At 41.8% G+C, this 21,810-nt stretch overlaps 1 protein-coding gene across 1 annotated transcript; it reads right to left on the bottom strand.

The window, feature by feature from the left end:
- Nucleotides 1-3,401: 3,401 nt before the first annotated feature.
- Nucleotides 3,402-21,734, bottom strand: ASB11 (ankyrin repeat and SOCS box containing 11). Its single transcript, XM_008926484.3, has 7 exons — nt 21,557-21,734; nt 18,489-18,568; nt 15,493-15,600; nt 13,270-13,420; nt 12,937-13,071; nt 11,775-11,966; nt 3,402-8,908 (listed from the first exon to the last, which is right to left on the bottom strand). Exons 1-7 carry the CDS (start codon nt 21,732-21,734, stop codon nt 8,784-8,786), a joined length of 969 nt encoding a protein of 322 aa, XP_008924732.1. The 3' UTR covers nt 3,402-8,783.
- Between the last annotated feature and the right edge of the window lie 76 nt (nt 21,735-21,810).

The raw sequence follows: 21,810 nt of genomic DNA, 5'->3' as shown, positions 1-21,810 counted from the left end.
TTGGGGATGAATGGTCTTTGACAGGTACTCATCAATGAAAGGCACAAAGCTCTTGGGACAAAGTCAAAGTATTTTTACATGCATCAGGCTACAGGCAGCAGGAACTCTCCTTCTGAAATGGTTAAGAGCAAGCATCTCTCTGCAGAATAATGAGATACAAATAGTATGCAAAGGATAAGCCTCTGGTCCAATATCCTTAAAAATATTTCAACTTACATTCTGATGGAGGCAGAATGGAAAGGGAATACTAGTGTTTACACAGAATTTGAGGAGTGTACTTTTTTCCTGTTGTTAATGCATAAAATGTGAAGAAAGTATATCCTGTTTCCACGTTTAGTAAAACCTATCACCCTCATGGGGAGTGGTACACCAGCCTTCAATAAAATTCAGGGTTATTGTCACTGCCCAGAACAATTTGTTCATTGTGACCGAAGAAAAATAGGTATTTAGTCAGCATCTAGTGCAATAAAAGGGTAGAGAACAATAATTGTTGATACCCTAGCTCTAACTTTCTTCAGGATTCAGTAAGGGCACGCATCTTCCTTTTCCACATATAAACCATAAAGCATGTTCCTCACCACACAAGAAAAAAAAACCAAACCAAAAAAACCCCAAACTAAACCAAAAGCAAAACAAACAAACAAAAAACACTATTACCACCAATGAAAAACAAAAAAAAAGTTGGAATCATGTTTATGAAGTTAGTGGAGAATGACATGGGCAACATAAAACAAGTAAGTCATAAGGTTTGTGGAGTCTTTAATTCCTAAGAGAAAAAAACCACATTTCGCTCACAAACATTCCTAGGACAAAAACTAAAAGTTAAAACAAGTTTTTTCTGGAAATCTCTACATCTCTCTCCCTTCCCATTCTGTCTAATTTCTATACTGTTAGGCTATGTTAACTTCTATAGCCAGCAGTTAGACCTGACAGAAAATGAACCATTCACCACAATAATATACTGCTAGCAAGTCCCTGGTAACATACAGCTAAAAATATGGCAGTATACTGCAAAATTCTGAGAACCATAGAATGGTTTCTGTTGCAAGAGGCCTTAAAGATCATCTGCTTCCAAACGCTCCACCAAAGCCAGGGACACCTTCCACTAGACCATGTTGCTCAAAGGTCCATCCAGCCTGGCCTTGAACATTTTCAGGTGCCCTAAGGAACTCCACCATTCCATGGTCACTGCAACCAAGACTTCCCTTGAGCTTCACATTCCCCACGAGCCCCTCCTTATTGGTGAGAACGTAGCCCCTCTATCACTTGTAGAAGGAAGTTATCACCAACACATTCCAAGAACTTCCTAAGTTCCTAATATTGCCTAAGCCCTGCTGTTGGGTTGGTTGAAGTTCCCATGAGGACCAGGAGTGGAGAACGTGAGCTGCCCCTGTCTGTCTATGAGGGCCTCATTCATGCAGTCTTCCTGGTCAGGTGGCCTGTAGCAGAGTCCCACTATAGTGTCCCCTTTATCCCTTTAATCTTGACCCAGTCAGCTCCTCAGCCATACCCTGGCAGAGCTCCATACACTCCAGCTGGTCACTGATATAGAGGAGACACCCCCTCCACATCTCCCCTGCCTGCTCTTCCTAAAGAACCTGTATCCTTCCATTCCAACATTCTGGTCACAGGAGCCGTCCCATTATATCTCCATGATGCCAGTGCAGGTGTGTGCACATCTGTAGTTCATCTTGTTTATTCCCTCTATGTGTGTTTGCATAGAGGCGTTTAAGCTGGGCCCTGGATAAAGCTGCCTGACTGACTGGAGTGGGGGAAATTCTTTTGGGCTGCTCTTCAAGGGCTCTCCTACTGACCTTTGATTCCTCATAAGACTCTGTTTTTCTCTTACTGGCCCTGACATCAAACTGGTACAAGTGCTATGGACTGAGGTTCCTCTCCTCCTGCAAGTGTAACTTAAAGCCCTCTTACTCAGCTTGGCAAGCCTGTGACTGAAGATGCTCCTCCCCTTCCCTGACAGACTTCTCCCAGTAGATTGGGTTTCTTAAAGCAAGTCCCACGTCCTAAGTAGCCAAACCCCCATTTGTGGCACCAGTCCTGTGACTGTTTGTTCATTCACCAGATTTGACTGACCCTTTCTAACCCCTTCCCTTTGATCAGGAAGATTGATGAAAAAGATTCTTGTGCTCCAGAGTCCCTTGAGTCCCTCATCACCTCTCCCAGGGCTCTGTAATCCTTCCTAATACTCCTCAGGCTGCTCTTGGCTGTATCACCAGTGCCTAGGAATTCACCTGCCAAATGCCAGAAAACCCAGCACATAGTCAATATATCAATGTTTGTCCTTACTGATCTTAGTTTTCATCTTATTGTCTACAAGTTTGGGTTACCAGAATCCCAGGCACTGACTCAACAAGCTTTGTCCAGGCACCACCCACTGGCACAGTGCACCATCTTGCTGGCAGTGGCAGCAGCTCCTGGCTCTGGTCAACAGCAGATGTATGTGAAGGAGAAGACAAAGCCTCAAACAACCACTTCCCAGTGGCTGGGGTGCCAACAGTGGCAGAGGAGCTCCCAGGGAGGCCATCTGGGCAGGGAAGCCTGCATGACTTCCATGTTTTATAAAAGATGCAGTAGTCCAGTGCCTGGTCCCGGTTAGGGCCATTACTGGTTGAGGTCCTGTGGCTTGTGTTGTGGAGAAGATCAGATAAAACAGCCATAGCCTGCAGGCCAGAAAAACTATTAAAGGGCAGGCTATTTCTTGTCTCACAATTTTGAGAACTTTTACACTGACTCTGTACGTCTGGGAGAAAGGTCAAAACTAGAAAGCTCTGTGTATTATTCCATTTGATTGTTTCAAGAAAACACAGGTTTAAACTCTCCCTTCCCTACAAAGACTGGTTTGGGAGTTTTATTTTTTCTACCCTTCCTAGACACCACAGAGTTTGGTACATCTTGTAGCTAAAAGCATTAAATATGTCATTACCATAAATACCAAAATCACTTAGCTAGAACTTAATTGTATTTATCAGACCTCAGTTTCACACTTGAATGAAAGTGAGACAAATTAGTGATTGTGACTGTGATAGTAAGCCAGACTTGCAGATGATAATACCACAGAGTAAGTACAGCAACAACAAAAATTGTTATATTGACTATGTGCTCTTTTTTGGCATTTACAAAAGGTTTTTTTCTATTTTATCTCTTCTATGATTGTTCTGAATGAAAGTTCTGAATATATAAGTTTAATTCACTGAAAAGTAAGTTCAAAATCTGTCACACGTGAAACCCATTGCTAGTAAGTGTATATATTAGTTGCAATGATTTGCTGACTAATGTGTTGCTTTGGCCAGCTTGTTAAACAAAATGCTCGAATGAGATGTTCTGCTGATTCATCTCTCTCCCCCCTTTCAGATGCTATTCTCAACTGAATATGCAAATTATGCTTTCTTCTGCAATTCCTGGTACACTTTATTGAAGATCTTTTAATTCCAAACCTGACATATTTTCCATTTGCTTGCAATGTGCATCCTGAGTGTCTACAAATGGTGCAAAATTTAAGGATAAAGAAATTTTCAAGAAATAAAAATGAAATTACATAGAAGGTTTGCATGGAATAATCTGTATTTGTCAATAATATATTATACATCTCATACTGAAGGTTAAAAAAATCACAGTGAGGAGCAATTGTCATGTGGAAAATGTTAATTTCTGAAAAAAAAATATACAAAGGCATAATGAACTGTCACTCCAGAATATAGGTTGGCCAGATTTTTCAACTAAGAGTCAGTGAATGTGTTTTGTTTTTGTTATGATCAGACTTGCCCTAACACCGTGCTGGGACATACCACCTATATTTTCAATCCAGTAGGACTGGAGGGGTGTTAAATGCCAATAGCAGAGTTGTGTTGCAGGAGACTGGCCAGGTTTGGACATAAAGGTGTCAGGCAGCTGCTGTCCCTCCTGCCCTGCACAGTAGACAGCAAGTGGAGGGCAGAGAGTGGCACAGAGGGGACACTGATCCCTTTCACAAGGGTTTGCATGGGGGCAGCACAATATTTCTTTCTAGCATGTGTGGTGAGAAGAAATCTAAATGCCATGAAGTGGATGTTGACCAGACTCAAATTCCCTGGGGGAAGACAGCTGGGAGAAGATGAACCTCCCATCTCATTGCCTGTAGTGGCACAGGCATGTGCCAGTACAAGAAGAAAGAGCACACAGGTGGATGGACAGGTAGTGTCCCTCAGAGTCTGCATCTGCCTAGAAAGGTGGGATGTTGGCACCTCAAGGCAGATGTGGGTAATTTTGGCTCTTATAGTATGACAGCAAGCTTCATCAGTCTAGCATTTCCATACCTTTTAAATTTTATTTTGTGAGTGGCAGGTTCAGCTGGACAGACAGAAATTCAGGGACTGGCACATCTCTTATGAAAAGTTGAATCCTGGAGAGATTGAATGCCAATAGCAGAGTTGCACTGTAGGAGACAGAGGTCACCTTGAATCCAAGAAACTGGTCAGGAGATCAAAGCAGAGAACTGAGAGGCCAAATTAGAATGTAACTTTTCCTAGCTACCCTGAGAAAAAATTGTTCATTAAACACTTCCAAAATCTGTTGGTCTATTTATTTTCACTGCTGTATGTTCCTGAGGAGGTGGTCCATTAGCCAGAATGCTCACAGATAAGACTTTGAGAAAAATTGCTCTCAACTACAGGGAAACCTGTTGAGTCAGATTTTGGGCGAGAGGCTGAAATAACAATAAGGGGGGGAGCGAGAGGAGCATCGCCACAACTATCTTTACAAATTACTGCAAACCATGAACAACAGCAGCTCATCTCTTGCTGTGATCAGACATAAGAGCAAACTGGTTACGTGCAGCCAGCCAGCAAGAGGAGGTGCTGTGCCTGAAGATGGACCAGACAGCACCAAGTATGGCAAAATTACTTGCTCCAGCACTGCACAAACATGGTGACAAGTACAGACCTGCTCCCACAAGGATGCACGAGCTGAGAAGTCTCTGAGCACTACACGTGCCTCAGGAGTACACCCTTCTCTATAGCAAGGTTTGGAGGTGGAGAACCCTAGCACAGCAGCCTGGTGAACCAGGGAAATAATGCATGCAACAAGGCTGGTCCTCACTAAGATGCCTCTGTTGAAGACTTTGATTTCTCAGTCTAAGGAAACTAAAAACCATTTTCTTAGTGGCAGAGAAGAAATATGTGAATTCAGGAGAAAGTTGATCAGGAGAGACATGCTTATGAACAAGGGCTCAGTGGTGTGAGAAAAAATACAGTAGCAATTAAGAGAAATGGATTTCAAAGAACTTTGGAGACAGAACAACACATCTAGTGGTAGGAAGAATGCTGACAAGAAGCTTGCTTATTTTAAAGACAGGGCTGATAAAAGATCCATTTAATTTTGGTTTGCTTTGGATCTTGAGCAATCATAGACATACACTGAGTAATGAATGATGGCTTGAAGTCAAAATCTGATTAGGTTGAGATCTGTGAGGTCCTCATCACTGGCCTTTCTGAGGCTGCACTAGATCTCTCATAAGAGATGATTAACAAAACTGAAAAGTGTGCCAACAGATTGAGAATGATAAAGGAAGTCTTTTGGGTTTCTATTGCACATCAGTAACCTATTTAAGCCACTCCTGCAAAACACACTCAGGAGCAAGGACTTTACAGGTAGGGAGTATCCATAGCCCAAGCTTGTGCTTTACACTGCAAGTCAGTGTCTGTACTCAGAATCAGTGGGAGTTTGTGTGGAAAAACTATCCCAGCTGTTGAGTGGAAAAACTTTCCCAGTAGCCAGGATATTTTGCAGTCATTCCTGTTGAAATATGCAGCACTTTCCACTGCAGCAGACAGTACTGGCAGTTGTTTGGGGTAAAGTCATAGGGATGCTGTATAGCAGTGGACATAGCAGCACATAAAAATGTCTATCTTCTCATGAAAACCATATTTTACCCAAATAACTGGTTTCAGTCACAAATCATGGAAGGACAGAGAAGACACCACCAGTTTTGAAGGAAAGAGACCCTGTGAGATTAGTTAGCCCTCCTCCTGCCCAGGGAAAAGCAGCTGTATCCACGCATGACAGACGTTTTCCAAACCCTTTCTGAAAAATCACCAGCAAGATTCAGTAGTCTCACAGAAAATTGTCACAGTCTTTCCTTATCCTCACATAATATAGCATGTTCACAAAAAAATTAAATACTTCCTCCAGCTATTTCCATGCATTGCTACAACACAAAGCATAGTCAATGAGAATTAAATTGGTAACTTAATCTTTTGAGATAAGAGCAAGAAAGTCTAGGTAAACTTTCTAAGGAAATTACTTAACATCAGGACTTCTGAGCTTCTCTTCTGATTTATTGAGGCTCTGTTCCTTACAGACTCTCTGACATACAGAATTTCAGGAAGAATTATGTCACCAGGAGGAAGAAAAGGTGAGGTGATCTTTTGATAGGAAGCTAATATCAGGAATAAATATAGGGCAGTTTGCGCTGCTTCTTAACATAAACTTTCCTGAGAGGCTCAACAGACTTTGCATTTCCTTAATGGAGACACATTTTTCAATTTAAAATCCTATGCAAGTGAAATACTGCTTTCACTGATGATTGCAGCAGGAAATCAATTCAGCATTACACAGGCTGAAATAGATCCCAGAAATTGCCTTAGTTCCTTGATTGCAGTGCAAGTCTGACAATCTACAGAGCTGAGGCTCTGTCTCTCTATTTAGATAGCAGATGGTATTCTGACTGCCACCTTATAAATAGAGCAGGTGAGTTGGCAGTAAAGATAGAACTGTGAGAGGTCTGCTGACATCAAATTAATATAGACATTTCTTTCTTGATAGTATTTGATTTTCAAAGGCTCTGGAGAATTTAGTGTTCAAATCTCTGAGATTCATGATGTACTGTACTATACAAGGTCATTGATGTCACCGACAACTTTATGGGCAATAGCTCTTGCCATCAGATAGCATTCAATATGTGCAAACATAGGCTGAAAACTGCATTCATTTGGACTGTAACATTGAAGGTCCAGTCTCATGAACTGCTGAGAGCTCAATTTATCTTACTTGTGCTGAATTAATCATAAGGAAGTACAGGAAATGTTCGACCTTTGTCTCAGAGAAACTGTCATGGTAACATTAAGGGATGAGCATCAAACCAGAGAGACTGCTGCTGCTGGAGGAGGGACAGGAGCTCAAAGGTTCAAAGATTGGAAGCCAATCTTGTATTCAGGGTCCAGCAGGTCAGTGCCCCCTGACTTAAGATTGTATGGGCGGTGAAACTTAGTACCAGCGTGCCGAACTCATAATGAAACCTCTGCATCTCACAGCCTGAAAACTTGTCAGCAGCCTGTTGGACCTGTGAAGTTGAGCAAAGTGGAGAAAGACCCTTCTTTTAACTCAGCTTCCCATTTTACTACAACTACTGAAACATCATTGCCTGTCTCATGGCAGAAGTTTACCAAAACCTAGCTCTGAAAAAACATTTCTCCCCTCAGAACAACCTCCACAGGAAAAATAAACAAACCTTTACAGAGTAATACCGGCACTGCATCAGTTACTAGATCACACATTTCTCAGCTCAAAGAGGTTCATGTTTTCAGCTTTGCTGTGTCCAAACTACTAACCCTGATGTTATTTATTTAAATTAATACCACAACGGACAAAGTTACAACACTCTAAAAATCCTTTCTCCCAGAAAAGTAACGAAAGCCTCTAGAACAGGGAGGGAGCTGACAAGCCTGCAAACCTGTCCTGGTGAAGAAAATACAACAAAGAGAATATTTGGGTGATGCCATCTTTAGTGGTCCTGCTTCACTCCTGCTCTACAGTCCAAGGATTTATCTTGAGGAATGTCAGAGCATGCAAAGCCCAAAAATGCAACACTTCTTCCTTTGCTTTTCTTTAAACCTTGCAAATGACAGACATTGAAATCTCACCTACTATGCCTGTGAAAACATTTACTGTTCTGTCCTGGAATTAAGCTAAGAAAAATTGTTCATGAAATGAACACAGCCAGATCTGAGGTGATAGGAGCTTTGGAGGGATTTTTTTTCAGAAGAGATGAAGGGTGGGGTTTTTTAAGACTTTCACACATTTTTGTGGGTTTACTCCAAACCTGTGCTCTTGCTTTGGTAACATCACTTGCACTTCCATGGACAAGATGTGTTAGTGCTGGGGGCAGCTGGGCTCAGGGATGTACAGTGTCTGGACAGCCAGAGCCTGCCGGTAGTTGCTAGGACTCCACTAGACTATAGGAAAGAGATGAAAGGATGTGAAGTCAAATCTGACAAAAGATGTGCAATATGTTATGTACAGCTGAAGTTCAGCACTGAAAGCTTTCATTCTCACACTGGTGGAAGAATAACAGCCATTACCTTGATTTTGACATTGAGATTGGATAGACAAGGGAAAGAAACTGCACAGATACTCCACAAATAAATATAGCCCTAAATGCAGAGAAAATTGGGGGGGGGAGGAGGGGAAGAGGGGGCAGGGCAAGGTAGTAGATGAAGGTGTGCATGTGCATCTACAAAGATGTCAAACACATGTCAAGAGCTGTTCATGTTTTACAACTCTCAGGCTGGTGTAAGTGGATGTGGCAACAGACCGTGAGGGAACTGTATCCACGATATCATTCACTGCCTGTGAAAAGGTGTTTTCAATTTGCACTTTCACGCAGCAGCTCATGTTTGGTATCCGCAGTAGACAGTACATGATGCCTTTGATTTTTTTCCTTTGTTATAATAATTTTACAGTAAACAACCATTTGTTCCTCTTTCTTTTCCAGTATAAAGACAGTCACAGACTTATCGATAAAGGAGAAAGTTCTCAAGCGGCTCAGGCAGGCGCAGTTTGTGGACTGTATATAGGCACGACCGACCTAGATGCTTTCTGATACACAACCGGCACAGCTGGGCAAGACTGGCGGGACCTGGGAGGAAAAGAAAAGGCAAGAATAAGCACCCCCAACCCCATCAGCAGTATAAGCCAAAGCAACAAACACCAGCAAGATTTGCAAATCAGATCAAGCACTACACAGTGACTTACTGAAGTCAGGGATGGCTAAATAGATTATTGTTCATATTTAATTTATGTTGTCAAAGTTGGTTCAGCAATTTGAAAACTGTGATCATAAAAATCCTTTTTCTATATGCACTGCTAGGCTTTTCTGCATCTTTTCTTGAGCAAACACTTAAAATACCATAAAGTTGTCTGCATTGGAGAGAGAGAGCTCTGGGATACATAGCCCTTGATCGGGACATAAGACAACTCCCAGCAATTTTGCAAGGATAAAGATACAGGATAAATACAGTTAGTTGTTCACATATATAAAATGTGCTTCTTCCAACTGCTGGTGTCTCAGAAGGTACCTGCACAAACAGTAATTGCAACTTAGCCTTTTTATATGACTACACTGTCTCTGAACATGTATGTCAGTCAGTCTATCAGTGCTCCTCAAAATATTTTCTTACTATGTAATCCAATTTTTACTAAGTCTGACTGAGGGAAAAGCATATCAAAGATAAAAAGTTTCAAAAGTTTTGTGCAAAAAGACATCGAGAGGAAAAAAAAACCCACATCCAAAAAACTACCAAGATGAGAGGCCTTTCTGTCCTTCCCTAGGCCCCCGGGGTAAAGGTTGCTTTATGTGAAAAGCTCTTGTTAAACATCAGAGGGTCAACTGGTAGGAAAACTGCCAGATAACTCATCCAGACAATGGTGAGGTCAGCTTGGGCACAGCACTGCCCACAGCAGTGCTGCCCCTGTGGCTTCCCTGCAGGGAGACCAGGAGCTACCCCAACCACACCCACCATGGGTCAGGTGAGGGGCATGCCAGGCACAAACCCACCAGATATGAGGCTCCATTGCTTCTGCAACTACATGTTTGCACATGCAAATGCAAGTTGCTAATGGATGTGTCCCTGCTCCTCTTTTGCTTTCCTCTTGCTGGAGCTGTTCCAAGAGAAACTTTTACACCTGCCCAGAGGTGCTCAGTTTTTGAACCTTGTCTTAGCCCTGCCACTCCAGTTTCTGCCCAAACAGTAGCAATCACAGCAGAGTTTTACAGGTAGAGATGTGTGCTTAAAGGCCCGTCCTTATATCTTACAGATAAGCTTCATAATCTGTCCTTTTACTGCAAGAAAGTAGCTTAAACTGGCTGATAATGTCCCCTCTGAGAAGTAATTAATAGAAAAATATGAGATATGTAGAAAAGAGCACTTGTTCTACTGATTGGAAGTAAAGAAAGAAGCTATCATCTCCCAGAGTAGTTAGGAAAATAGACATGGTTTATATTTCACATCACTTAATAGTAAGGGGAGCAATTAAATGGAGTCATCTAAGTAACCACAGTGGAGAAGTTGGAGATAGGAAAACTCTTCAACTGGGATGCTTATTTCAAACAGAAGGACCTCAGAAAACATAGAAGTAGGGGTAAAGGCAAGTTGCATGTTAGACATAGCAAAGTATGTGAAAGTGACTTTCTAGTCCCTCTGACTGTAAGGGAGGAGAGTGTGACAAGCTGAGAGTTAAAATCAAAAGAAAAGTTCAGGAAGAGAAAATTATTAATATTGGGCTATTTCTTTATCTCCACAGTCTCTGGTTCACACAGGGAGCTGCAGCAGGACAACTGCCAGCACTGCTTTTGCTCACACATCTGAGCATCTCAGATACAGGGACAGCAGTCCCAAGAGGTAAGAAACATTCAAGCAAAAGTCCTTCCAGAAGGTTTTCGACATGGCAAATTAAACCTCTGCATGAAAAGTTATCGAGAAAGGGATTAGGACAGAAGGATATTAAGCCAATGTTTCATTTTCTCCATAAAGCCAACCGGTGTTCAAGGGCTGGAGTAAAACCTGTGTGTAACACCAACAATTATTAATTTACCATCCAAGAGCTGTTTGGAAGTGGGCCCTCTGTGCACATCATGCTTTGGTCCTTGGTGGGTTGGGAAGGTTTAGGCTGACTGCATGGGGGAGCACCATTCATCTTCTGCATGAGCAAAGCCTCGGGGCAGGCACAGACTGACTAACAGGGTACCAGTGAGCTGGGAAACACGGAGGTTAGAGGAAGGGGGGGAAATTAGTTCAGCAAGTCCATATCACAGGGCTATCGTTATTGGATGCATCAAGTTCTGGCCAAATGTGGTGCAGGTGAAAAAGGCACAGGAGGATCTGCATTCATTTCTACTCAGAAGTTTTTTGAGTAGACTGGAAAGATAATTAATTGCAAGAAGGCTAAAGGTAAGCTGCAAAGGGCAGTGCTTGTCTGTGCTGGGATTGCAGCCCCATGAACCACATGGAATTGCTGCGTGCTGCGAAGCTGAATAGCCACCTGGCAAACAGCTCTGCTTGTTCCTGGCAGTCAAGGACACACACACTCACATCACTTTTTCTGCAGGAAGCAGGACATTGACCCACAGTACTGGGCTGAATACTAGATGGTGGTACTAAAATATTATCTTTGAATAAACTTTTACAGTAGGTTTTAACCCTTAGAGTCCTGATAGGTAAATACGTATGATTTTCCTTCAGTAGACAGGAAATGAAAACACAGAAAAACTGAACAATTTATCCACTAAAACCTTAGCACTACATGGCAGATCTAGCAACAAAACAGAATTCTCTTAGTCATTTCTGTCATGGGCTGCAAGTTTGAAAGCAGCAGAGCAGGTAAGGCAGAAGGAAACTTTTATAGAGCATTACTTATAAAAGCTGTCAAGAAAATCTACTTAGGTAAAGAAAATAAATACTGCTTTACTAAAAAAAATAAAATAAAAGAAGAAAGGAAATCATCACCTTCCCTAAGCAGAAGTGCCTGCTCCACTTTGCTGTTGGGTGTGGCAAGGTCCAGGGCACATTTGAGTTCAGCATTTCTGCACTTTGGGTTAGCGCCATAGTCTGTCAGCAAGACAACTATCTCCACACTGGATTTCCTTGCTGCTGCGTGGAGGGGGGTGTCTAATCGCTTCCCCATGTTAACGTTGGCTCCTTGAGTGAACAAGAGTTCATGGTTAGATCTGGGAGGCAGCAGGAACTGTCAGAACCCACATAACACAGGTTGGTTTCCACCAGTAGCCTCAATAAATGAAGGAGACAGACAGCACACAGGACTCACTCCTTTCTCTCAATAGCAGCTGTGCAAAACTCATCAGGTCAAATACCTGCACTGTCAGAGTCCTCTAGGCCACCAAACCCTGTCTGCGACGGTCAGAACTGAGCAGCTTGACCTTCAACCCAACAGATGTTCAAAGTCTACCATACGCTCTTTAAATTTGTCAATAGCATAAAATCTAACATGGATTATGTTAATTTAATTACCAGAGGGAAAACCAAACCAAACCAAACCAAACCAACCAAACAAAAAACCCAAAACCTTTAGGTATCTCATTGTAATAACTCTGGGAGCACAGCAAGCAAAACGCTTGCCCTAGCCTGGCCAGGCACAGCGGGGCCACACTTCAAGCAGGTGTAAGTCAGGTAATGTACACTGATAAAAAAATTTATGCTAGCTCAGAGGCTGTTCCTGGACCTGCAGTGATTATTCTTCCAAGCAGCTTTACTGCTGCCTTCATCATCCCCTGAGAAATAGGTGAATTTAATGTTTAACATGGCAGTTTATCATAATCAAGAGTTGATTTTGGTCAGTAATATTAGCCAGCATTTTCTGTGCTTCCTGTTATCATTCTAGAAAAGTAAAAGAATTTTATTTTCACATTCAGATAGCTCCAGGGAGGTGTATGTAATTACAGCCTTTTTTTTTTAACTGAGGAAATCATCATTTCTTCATCAATGCAGGTGAAATTTTTAATATCCTCAGAAGAGTCTCACAGACTTAGGCTGCCCAAACACCACTTGTGGAAATAACCCATGATGTTTGCAGTGGAGATGCAGCTCAGAGAGACCAGAAGCACTGGCTCACACCACCATAGCTCTCCCCTGGCCCACTTTTCAGGTGTACCTAGCTGCAAAAGCTTCTTGACACAGTCTGTCCTCTGGTATGTGCAAGCCACGTAGAGAGGGGTCCCATGCTGCAAGTCTTCTTGGTCAATGTCAACCTCATGAGCCAGAAGGATCTCCATGCACTCCCTGTGACCTGCGGAGATAAGAGTTATTGAATTGCTGCAGAGCAGAACACACCCAGGTACAACCTATGAGGAACAAGAGCTGCAAAAAAGCTAAGCCTATTTATCTGTACTGGTATGGAAGTTATTTATTTAAAATATTTTGTCATCAGTGAAAGATGCATTCCTCATTTAGGTATTGTTAGCTGCATTCACACCCTGAACATTACCTCTCTTGACTGCTTCGTGAATGGGCGAAGCAAGGTGGTTTCCCAGCTGTGGCTTGGCTCCAAATTCAAGCAGCATGTTGACACACGCTGCACTGCCACTGCAGCAGGCGTTGAACAGTGGGGTGATCCCATCAATGGTGACTGCATTGACCTGGAATGGCAAGATACACTCAGGATAATCCAATTTAAAAGGAACGCCCTTGGACCGTGCCTCATGTACACACCAGAAATGCACCAGAATGAGAGTCTTGTCATGTGTAATTTCAGAAATTATCTTATTTACAACTTTCTGAGTTATATGTTGTGACATATATATAACATTCTCCTTTGATGTTTGCACTCTTTCCCAGATAACTAGTGCCAGAAGGCAGTGACATTGCCTGCTATTAATGCTCCTCCTGGAGCTGCTAAAAATGCAATTTTTTTCATTATTTTTTTTATATGGAGAAGTTGAATATCTTCATAACCGTATGCACCCATAATGGGTGCAGTATAGTTTGATCTGGCCTCAAGGTAGAACAGCGTCGGATGAAAATGGCTTTGTTTTTTAAATGAAAACATTTACTTTACATTTAATACTTTCACCCAAAAACATGTTTCCGGCAAAAGAAATTTTCACAGAAACATAGTCTTAATCCCAAACAGAAAAAGAGCTTGAAAGAGTCCATATGCACGTGTCTATGCAAGAGAGAAACAATTTCCTTCCCCCACCTCTAATGTAATGACCTGGCAAAAACCATTGTCACTATTCTCCGCTGGGACAGCAGCATCCCTGGCTTGTGCTGTGCTCCGTGCTGTAGATCACAGAACTGTAGAATCAGAGAATATGCAGATTTGGAAGGGACCAACTCCTGGCCCTATGCTGGACACCCCAAGAATCCCACCACGTGCCTGTTTACGCTGTGTTTAACAGCCCTCAGCTTGTGTTTAGCAAGCCCTCAAAAGCTATTCATGCAGCAAATCTGCATGTCTCTAACTCTGTGGCACACCAGAGAAGAGCAATGGATTATGCAAGCATGTGCCAATTTGTATGGATCTCCACTGCCCCCCACCTCCCCCCAGTCTCATCAGGCAGATGTGGCTGGAGCTGCTGGAGGCACTGGAGGTCTATCAGCATCACTTCACAACAGGGACAGCAGTGCAGGCAAGCTGGTAACCAAGGGTAAGCAAGGAGATAAGTGAAAAAGAAAAATTACTTCCTTGGTTTCCCTCTTCACTGGGCATTGGTTTAACCGGTGAAAGAGGAGAGAATGGTAAGAGCCATTGTGGAGTGAATGGTTTGGTAACATAGGGAAATAAAGGAAAGCACAGCAAAAAAAAAGGAGAGCAGCATATTGGCATATGTTCTTTCAGAAGTTACAAAACAGCCTGTTGACTTTATTTATGAACAGAGAGTGGGGGGGAAAGCTAAAACCAAAAAACACTGGAGATATGTATTACACCAGGAATAGGCTGATTTCTTAGGAAAGCAACAGAGAGTTCAGAAATGATTCTCTGAGTTATAAAAAGGCAATGTCATTAATATACCAAAATCAAGTAAAACTGATTAGAAAGGGGTTTTCCTTTTATCCCTCTAAGGGATTAAAATTTGGCATAGAGTTTAGAAAGTCAACAAATTTGTTTTCTTCTGCAGAGGATAGCTTGATTGCCTGTTTTGGTGTTGCTCAGTTTCTTGCCATATAAATTGTACTTGAAATGCAGCTAAAATAAAAATATTCTTACATATTTCATCCATTCCTTTATCTCCATTGTTAACATGTATTCTACCTCAGGTCCAACTGTGGGAATTATTATTTTATTAGCAGATAAAATGTTTCATTGCTTCAAGAACATCTATTTTTAATTACATGAGACTTCCAAACCATCCCACAGAAAACCAGAGGTAATCCCAGATATCATTACGGGGTGGGGGGAGGGAAGGGATAAGTTACTTTTTCAAGGTTATTTTCACCTAGCATCTTTCATTCCTTTTCCATCAATCACAACTATGTTTCACACACAGAAGGAAAACAAAAGAGGATAATGATGTGACACAAGGGGAAGGCAAATCCATCACCCATGGAAACAAAGCACTGTTTTATTTTTCCACGTTTCTATCTGGGATGCTCCTGTACATCTGCATCTTGGCCCTGCCACACAGACAGCCTGTCCAACATCCCCATTGATGCAGGGAGCACCTGAGTTCCAGGTGCCCTTGTCCCAGCTGGCTTCCCCGGGACTCACCTGGGCCCCGTTCTCCAGCAGCACCTTTGCGCAGGCGACGTGGCCGCCCAGGCAAGCCTCGTGCAGAGCTGACACACGGTCCGTCGTCACCAGGTTCACGTTGAAACCCTGCAATGCAGGGTCAGGGTGTGAGGGGAAAACACAAACCACACAGCTCCCCCAGAGCTCGCATGGGTGCAGTTGGACCATGGCTGGAGAGCATCATGTCACTGGGTGCGTGTCCAGGGAAGGTGCTTGGCTTGGATTAGTGCTGTTCAGTGCTTTAGTTCTTGTCCCCACATACCACAGCTGGTGATGGGGTGAAAAAAGAAGCAAGGACAAGCTATGCCTTCTGTTTCTAGTGTGTTTATGATGCACGGTCAATCACAGGAAAGACATCATGTTTCTTAAACTTCTAAGGGTGCCATTACCCCCCCATTAAGTCCACCACCAGGAGCTACAGCTGGTAGGATTCACCTCCCTGAATGAGGATGCCTCTGGCACAAGTATCAACAGCTCGGCTGGAGCTGGCAGCTCCTTCAGTAGGGACGTATCCCTAAGATATGATTCATCCCGTGCTAAGGCAGCTGTTTCTAGTAGGTCAGATTAATTATGTCTTAAAGGTTTTTTCATTGAATATAAGGAGTACCTAGTTTGTTTCCCTCAGATTTGGTAAGTACTTCGTAAACCTATGAGATAGATGAGACAAATCTCACCCACAGATCAGTTCCTCTTATTAGACCACTCAGGAAATGTTTTACACTGGAAGAAAGAACAGCGTGATTTACAAACACATTAGTACAAGTATTTACCTAAATGACAGTTGCCACACCTACTCCTGCACAAAGACAAACCAGACATATTCACAAAGGACAAAATGACAGTCATGTGTGTTTTCCCCAGAATGCAACTAAATCTCCTGATAATTAAGATTTTACAACCAGGCCTGGAAGCAGCTCTGTTTTCCGCTTGATGGCATGTTTTGAAACGCAGTTTGTCTCCACCTGATGTGCTATAGACAGGACAGCTCACAAGATGGCAGCAATGCACTTTTTGATATGCAGTACTCATTGGGATGGGCAGAAATGAATACCTGGGAGCAGCATAACACTGTAAAAAAGTCATCAGTCCTGACGTCATGAGTATTAAAAGCAACCGTTGTATCACTTTGGGTTAGGCATTCTATGATAGAAAAACAATCGGGTTTAGGTCATGTGAAAATATTAGTAACGTAAAAGCTGTCGTTAAAATTTTCCATGCATTACAATAGTACCAGGAGAATAGATAAAACCTTGAAAAAATATTGAGATGATTCCATTTTCTAATTGTATAATTGTTTCCTACTTAATGATCAGCATATTCCTTCAAGATCAATGTCTTCTAGAGATTTCTAAGGAGACCTATTCTCAATCATTATTCACATATATATACGTATATATTTAACAAATAAAACTCAGTCATTGCAAGTGAAAGAATAAGTACTGATATCTTGGGCAAAACAGCAATCTCTTCCATTAGGAAATGGAGAATGAGTTATAGATCTTACTGTGGCTGTTTGCCAAACATTGCTCATGTTAAACCTTGTTTTCAATGTATATGAAAAATCAAACTCTTGTTTGGGTGCTGAAACAGGCATGGGTGAGTTCTTGAGCTCTTTTCAATCTCCAGCACTACATAATCTCCTTATGTCCAGGCATTCCCTATGGAGCCAACGCCTCACTGCTTTCTTGAAAGCTATGGTCTTTCCATAGACTTCTGAGTGTCCCATACATACTCAAGTATAGTCCAATATTTAATTTTAGGCTAGTAGTGTAACTATATTAGAAGCAATGAGCAATGATTGTGCTGATCCATGAACAGATTTGTCCTTACATTTATCAAGGTGTGGTGAATCAGCTCCAATTCAGGCTCTACAGACATTGCTGCCTTGATCTCTTTTCATCCGCAAGGACCCTCATCCTTAACTCCAAAAATTAAATGTCTTCAAGAGAAGGAAAAAGGGTGGATTAACTAAATGATGTATAACCATAACACTGCGTGCTTCTCCAGTGTATAACCGTGACCAGTACATAACCAGGGCATCTAGTGAATAACCACAACTCCCGGTGCTCCACTAATCAGATGGTGTAAGGTCAGCATAAGTGGAGATAAAGAGGGTCAGAAAACCATCAAATCCCTCAGTGAATAAACCCTCTTTTTTTTAATCCCTAACCTCCACCACTTCCTTTTCCATAAAAATATACTGTCCATAAACAGCAACATCTTTTAGCTGCAGTTCAATATAAGTCTGGAGTGGAGGCTTTTACACCGGCAGCTCCACTCCTTGAGGATGTTCTCCATTCGAGCTGTGGCCACATTTGTAAAAATTATTTACCCTGATTATAAAAGGTCTGATGGCCAAGTCATAGAGCTTTACACTCAGGGAATTAATTTCTCTGCAGTTGCCTTGTGGGGGAAGGGGTAAGAGGGATGACAGTTGACCATTCATGCCAGATGAGGACATTGAGTTTAATCAAAGTGGTAAGGAAGACAGTTGGCAAAGCATGAAGAACCATAACCTATCCCTTTTCATATCCAGCTTCTTGTCTTTTCTAGTGTATTCTTTCCTCCTCTCTTTCTTCTGGTTCCATTTGGAGCAGAAGGTTTCAGGCTGACAGCTCTCCCTTTATATAAAGCAATATGCACTTTTATAGCTTTCTACTGTTGTTTTTTTTTTATAGTTTATATATATTTATTGTCCCTATTCTCGAACCCAGTTTGATGGTGTATCATTGAGAAAGAGCACAAGGATCATTGTTTATCATATAGCAAGCTACAAGCTGTAATAGTCTTTGTCCTGGGCTTGTCCCCAGCATCTTAACTAAGCAAACTAATACATGCCCAAAAGCATTTGTGCTGATATATTATTCATACAGCCATATTTCTTATGCCCTGATACAGTCTATTACCAGTTCACAGATGCAAATCATGCGAAACCACCCTGCTTCCCAATCTTTTCTTTACCTGTGGGCTTTTACCTGTGCAATCAAGGTTTTCAAAGAGAGGAGGCGTCCCTGGAAGGCAGCGTCATGAAGAGGGGATCGGTCTGCCCAGCTGCCTGAAACAGCAAATGCATGGAAGCTAATTCAGGTGAGCAGCAGAGGCAGATCCCAGGAGGACAGGGGAAGCACAGCCTCGTGTAAATGCAGATCAGGACTAAAATCAATGTGGGGTCAGTGGTGAAACTGTTTGATAAATTGATTTCAGTAGAGCAGCTGAGGGCTCAGCAATCCTGAGAAAGCTGGCTGCTCACTAAGGGACCTAAACAAAAGCTTCTTGGCAGAACTTTTAATAGAACAGCTAAAAACATGCTTCAGCAAAAATCACAAGTTTAGTGCTGCTGGGTCTAATGGGGAGACTTTTGAACCCTGCAATTCTCCTATTCAAAACCATATCAGCCTCCTCCTTTCCCAGGGAGCTTTTGACACAAATAGCATCTCAGCTTCCCTGGCACTTAGTTAAGAGATGCATAGCAGGGAGACATGGGGATGACTTGTCCATCAAATGAATTCTGACACGTCCCTGTGAGTTTTTTTTTCATGAACTGACAATTTCATAAATAACATCCTCCATCTCAGGCTACCAGGTAATATATTTCATCATCCTCTTCACTGAAAGATTTTAGAAAATGCATGGAGAAACAAATTCTGCCTGAGGTTTTACTTTTCTTCTTTAATAATGTTGAGATGTTGAACTGTTTGGACTCCTTCATGTAGTCTTGCCCTTTTTCTTATCTTAATCTATTTATGTGCTAAGAAAAAAAATTCTTTATCATAGCTACTACTTACAGGCATATACAGCCACCCAAGGTTAAATCCCTGCCACTCAAGTAGAGAGAAAAATTTCTTGTTACATATTAAAATTTATAACCATGCCACAACAGTGGGTGGTAAGTATTTCTCCAAAGGCCAGCTGCATTTGCAGTGCCACAGGACAGAAGCAACACCAATGTTTGCATTCATCCTCTGTTGTACAGCAACCCCATGGGCACTTATTTGAAACTCTTGTCCTGTTTAATTTTTTCAGCTACGCCACACCAGAGAGAATGGAAAGGGTGATTTATCTCCATTTCAAATGATACCCAAGGCAGTGAGAAATCAATGAAAGGCACAGACATATCCGTGGGGACTTGAGGCCAAGGACACAGCAGAGGTTTCACTTTTGGCCAAGAGAGTTTCCTTCTGTGTAGCCAAGAGGCAGGATGCACTTGAGCTCATGGGGTTACGCTTTTAACTATAACTATTACTTTTATTTCCATTTATGTAGGGAGCTGTTCCTAGGCTCCTAAGGCAGGAAGCTGGAATGGAAAGACCAGCTGGCATAATATACGACAAGGCTCTGAATGACCAGGTAGAACTCAGCAGTCAAAATGATGGAAACAAGAACCAAGCAGGTTGAGAGAGAAACACTTCCTGAAAATATCCAAAATACCCCATACCCCCCGTCATGCTGGTGACTGAAATAGGCAAGCTCAATTCAGAAAATCAAGACATTGTAAGTGACAAAGCCCAGAGCCCTTATACAGCAGGAAGATTCAGAAGTAACTCAGACAACAGAGCTACAGTGCCTTATTTAACCTTGTAAGCCTGAAGTGTAACACATGCGAGTGCATTTCCAATGCATGTGTATGCACACACATCCCTCGCCATGACAACACACCATGACAACTGCTGCACAGTTCCATGCCAGCCACCACAACCTACCTCCCTGAAACGTGTGGCAGATATAGTTCCCATATGGGGCACATCTTCCCTTCACAGCTGTGAGCGACATGACTGAAAGCACTCTCCTTTTAAATGTCTATGGATAAATCAAGCACTGCTGCTGCTGTGCTACTTCACTGCAAGGAGAAATGCTGCAAAGCTCTGACTGTAATACAATATAGTGCCCCAGCAACAGTATCACATGATCTTGCATTTTGTAAGATTATCCTTGGTGGATTTTTGCAAATGGTAACTTGCAATAAAAATATGTTATGGCCTGCTGAATTTGAAGGCATCTCAATAAGAACCTGCATGAAGGAAAAACTGCTGTTTGCCAAGTCTGACTATGATTGCATAAAGGTGCTTGATAAAAAATGACAGTAATAAATAAGAGAAATTATATTCTGGAGAATAAAAATAAATTAACAGCCAAGACATGCCTGTATATATACAGGCTTCATAAAGGCTTTGTAAAACATGGTTGGCTGCAGTATTTCTCTTGGTCAGATCTTAATCTCTCTGTTTTGAGTGGTCATCTCGCACCACTCATGTTCTGCTCCTCTTCATGTGCCTGTTCATGATGGCACAATCCATCATGAAGCAAGTGCCAAACAAATGAGTCACATAAAAATGTGTGATGTCACAAGGCTGATAAGAATCTTCAACTAGAAAAATAAGTCCTCATTAGCAGTAAATTTAAAATACTGTGTCATTTTAATTAGTGGAATTAACAGGCATGCAAACACACGTCTGCTCATTATTATGGCAGTGATGTGAAGGAGTAAAATAACTTGGAAAAAAACAAAACCATGACCTACTAAATAACCTACAAAATACAATATATTCATGTGCCATATATTTTTCAGAACAATTTTAGCTGCATTCATTTTTATCATCTGATTTACAAAAAACAAGGATTCTTGGCTTGGATTCATGAAGTCATTAGTTATATCCTCCTAGCATCTCCTTTCAAAAAATCAGTGTGCTAAAACTTTTCCCTAAATATTCTCTGGCAGTAAAGCTGGATATTTAGTAAAACCATCTGTAACCACTGCTAAAGAATGCCTTGCTTCCGAGAACAATCTTTTTATTTACCATAGTGCCTTGAGCAAATGTTGTTCTCATTCTAGCCAGAGTCTCATATTTTGCACACCTAAATCATGCCAACACATACTGACACTCCAAAGACCCCAGAAATGGAAGGCACTTCAGGTTAAAACAGTCACGCATGCATTTAGCAACAAATTCCTCATTTCATGGCAACTCACTGATTTAAATCCTCAAGTTACAAAAATGTAGCAAATATACATCTAAATGTTAGAGAGTCCATATTTTTACTTTACCTGGGACTATTCCATAGATCTCTTCTGCTATCCTGGCAGCCTCTTTTCTGTTGCCTTTAACAATATAGAAATGGGTCAGCAAAGCCAAGGAAATCTTAATTAAAAGCTTGAAGCAAAACAAAGCAAAAATGGCAAAATAAATGTTAGTGAAAGCATGGAGTATAGAACTGCCCTCCATTTTGGTTTGCTCTTTGAATAGTTTCTCAGGTTGGCTAAGTGGCACTGGGCTATTCTTGGTATCATGTGTCATCTAT

This window comes from Manacus vitellinus, unplaced genomic scaffold, assembly GCF_001715985.3.
Source record: "Manacus vitellinus isolate BGI_N305 unplaced genomic scaffold, ASM171598v3 scaffold_7_pilon, whole genome shotgun sequence".
Classification (NCBI taxonomy): Eukaryota; Metazoa; Chordata; class Aves; order Passeriformes; family Pipridae; genus Manacus; species Manacus vitellinus.
This window is presented reverse-complemented; position numbering and strand designations above follow the sequence as displayed.

What these genes read in the sequence shown, in the direction of transcription:
- ASB11 (XM_008926484.3), bottom strand. Translation starts at nt 21,734, where the DNA reads ATGGAGGGCAGTTCTATACTCCATGCTTTCACTAACATTTATTTTGCC. An exon ending in TGAAAACCTTGATTGCACAG is followed by an intron (nt 15,601 to 18,488) that starts GTAAAAGCCCAC and finishes CCTGCATTGCAG; the next exon opens with GGTTTCAACGTGAACCTGGT. An exon ending in GGCACTTCTGCTTAGGGAAG is followed by an intron (nt 8,909 to 11,774) that starts GTGATGATTTCC and finishes TTTTCCTCCCAG; the next exon opens with GTCCCGCCAGTCTTGCCCAG.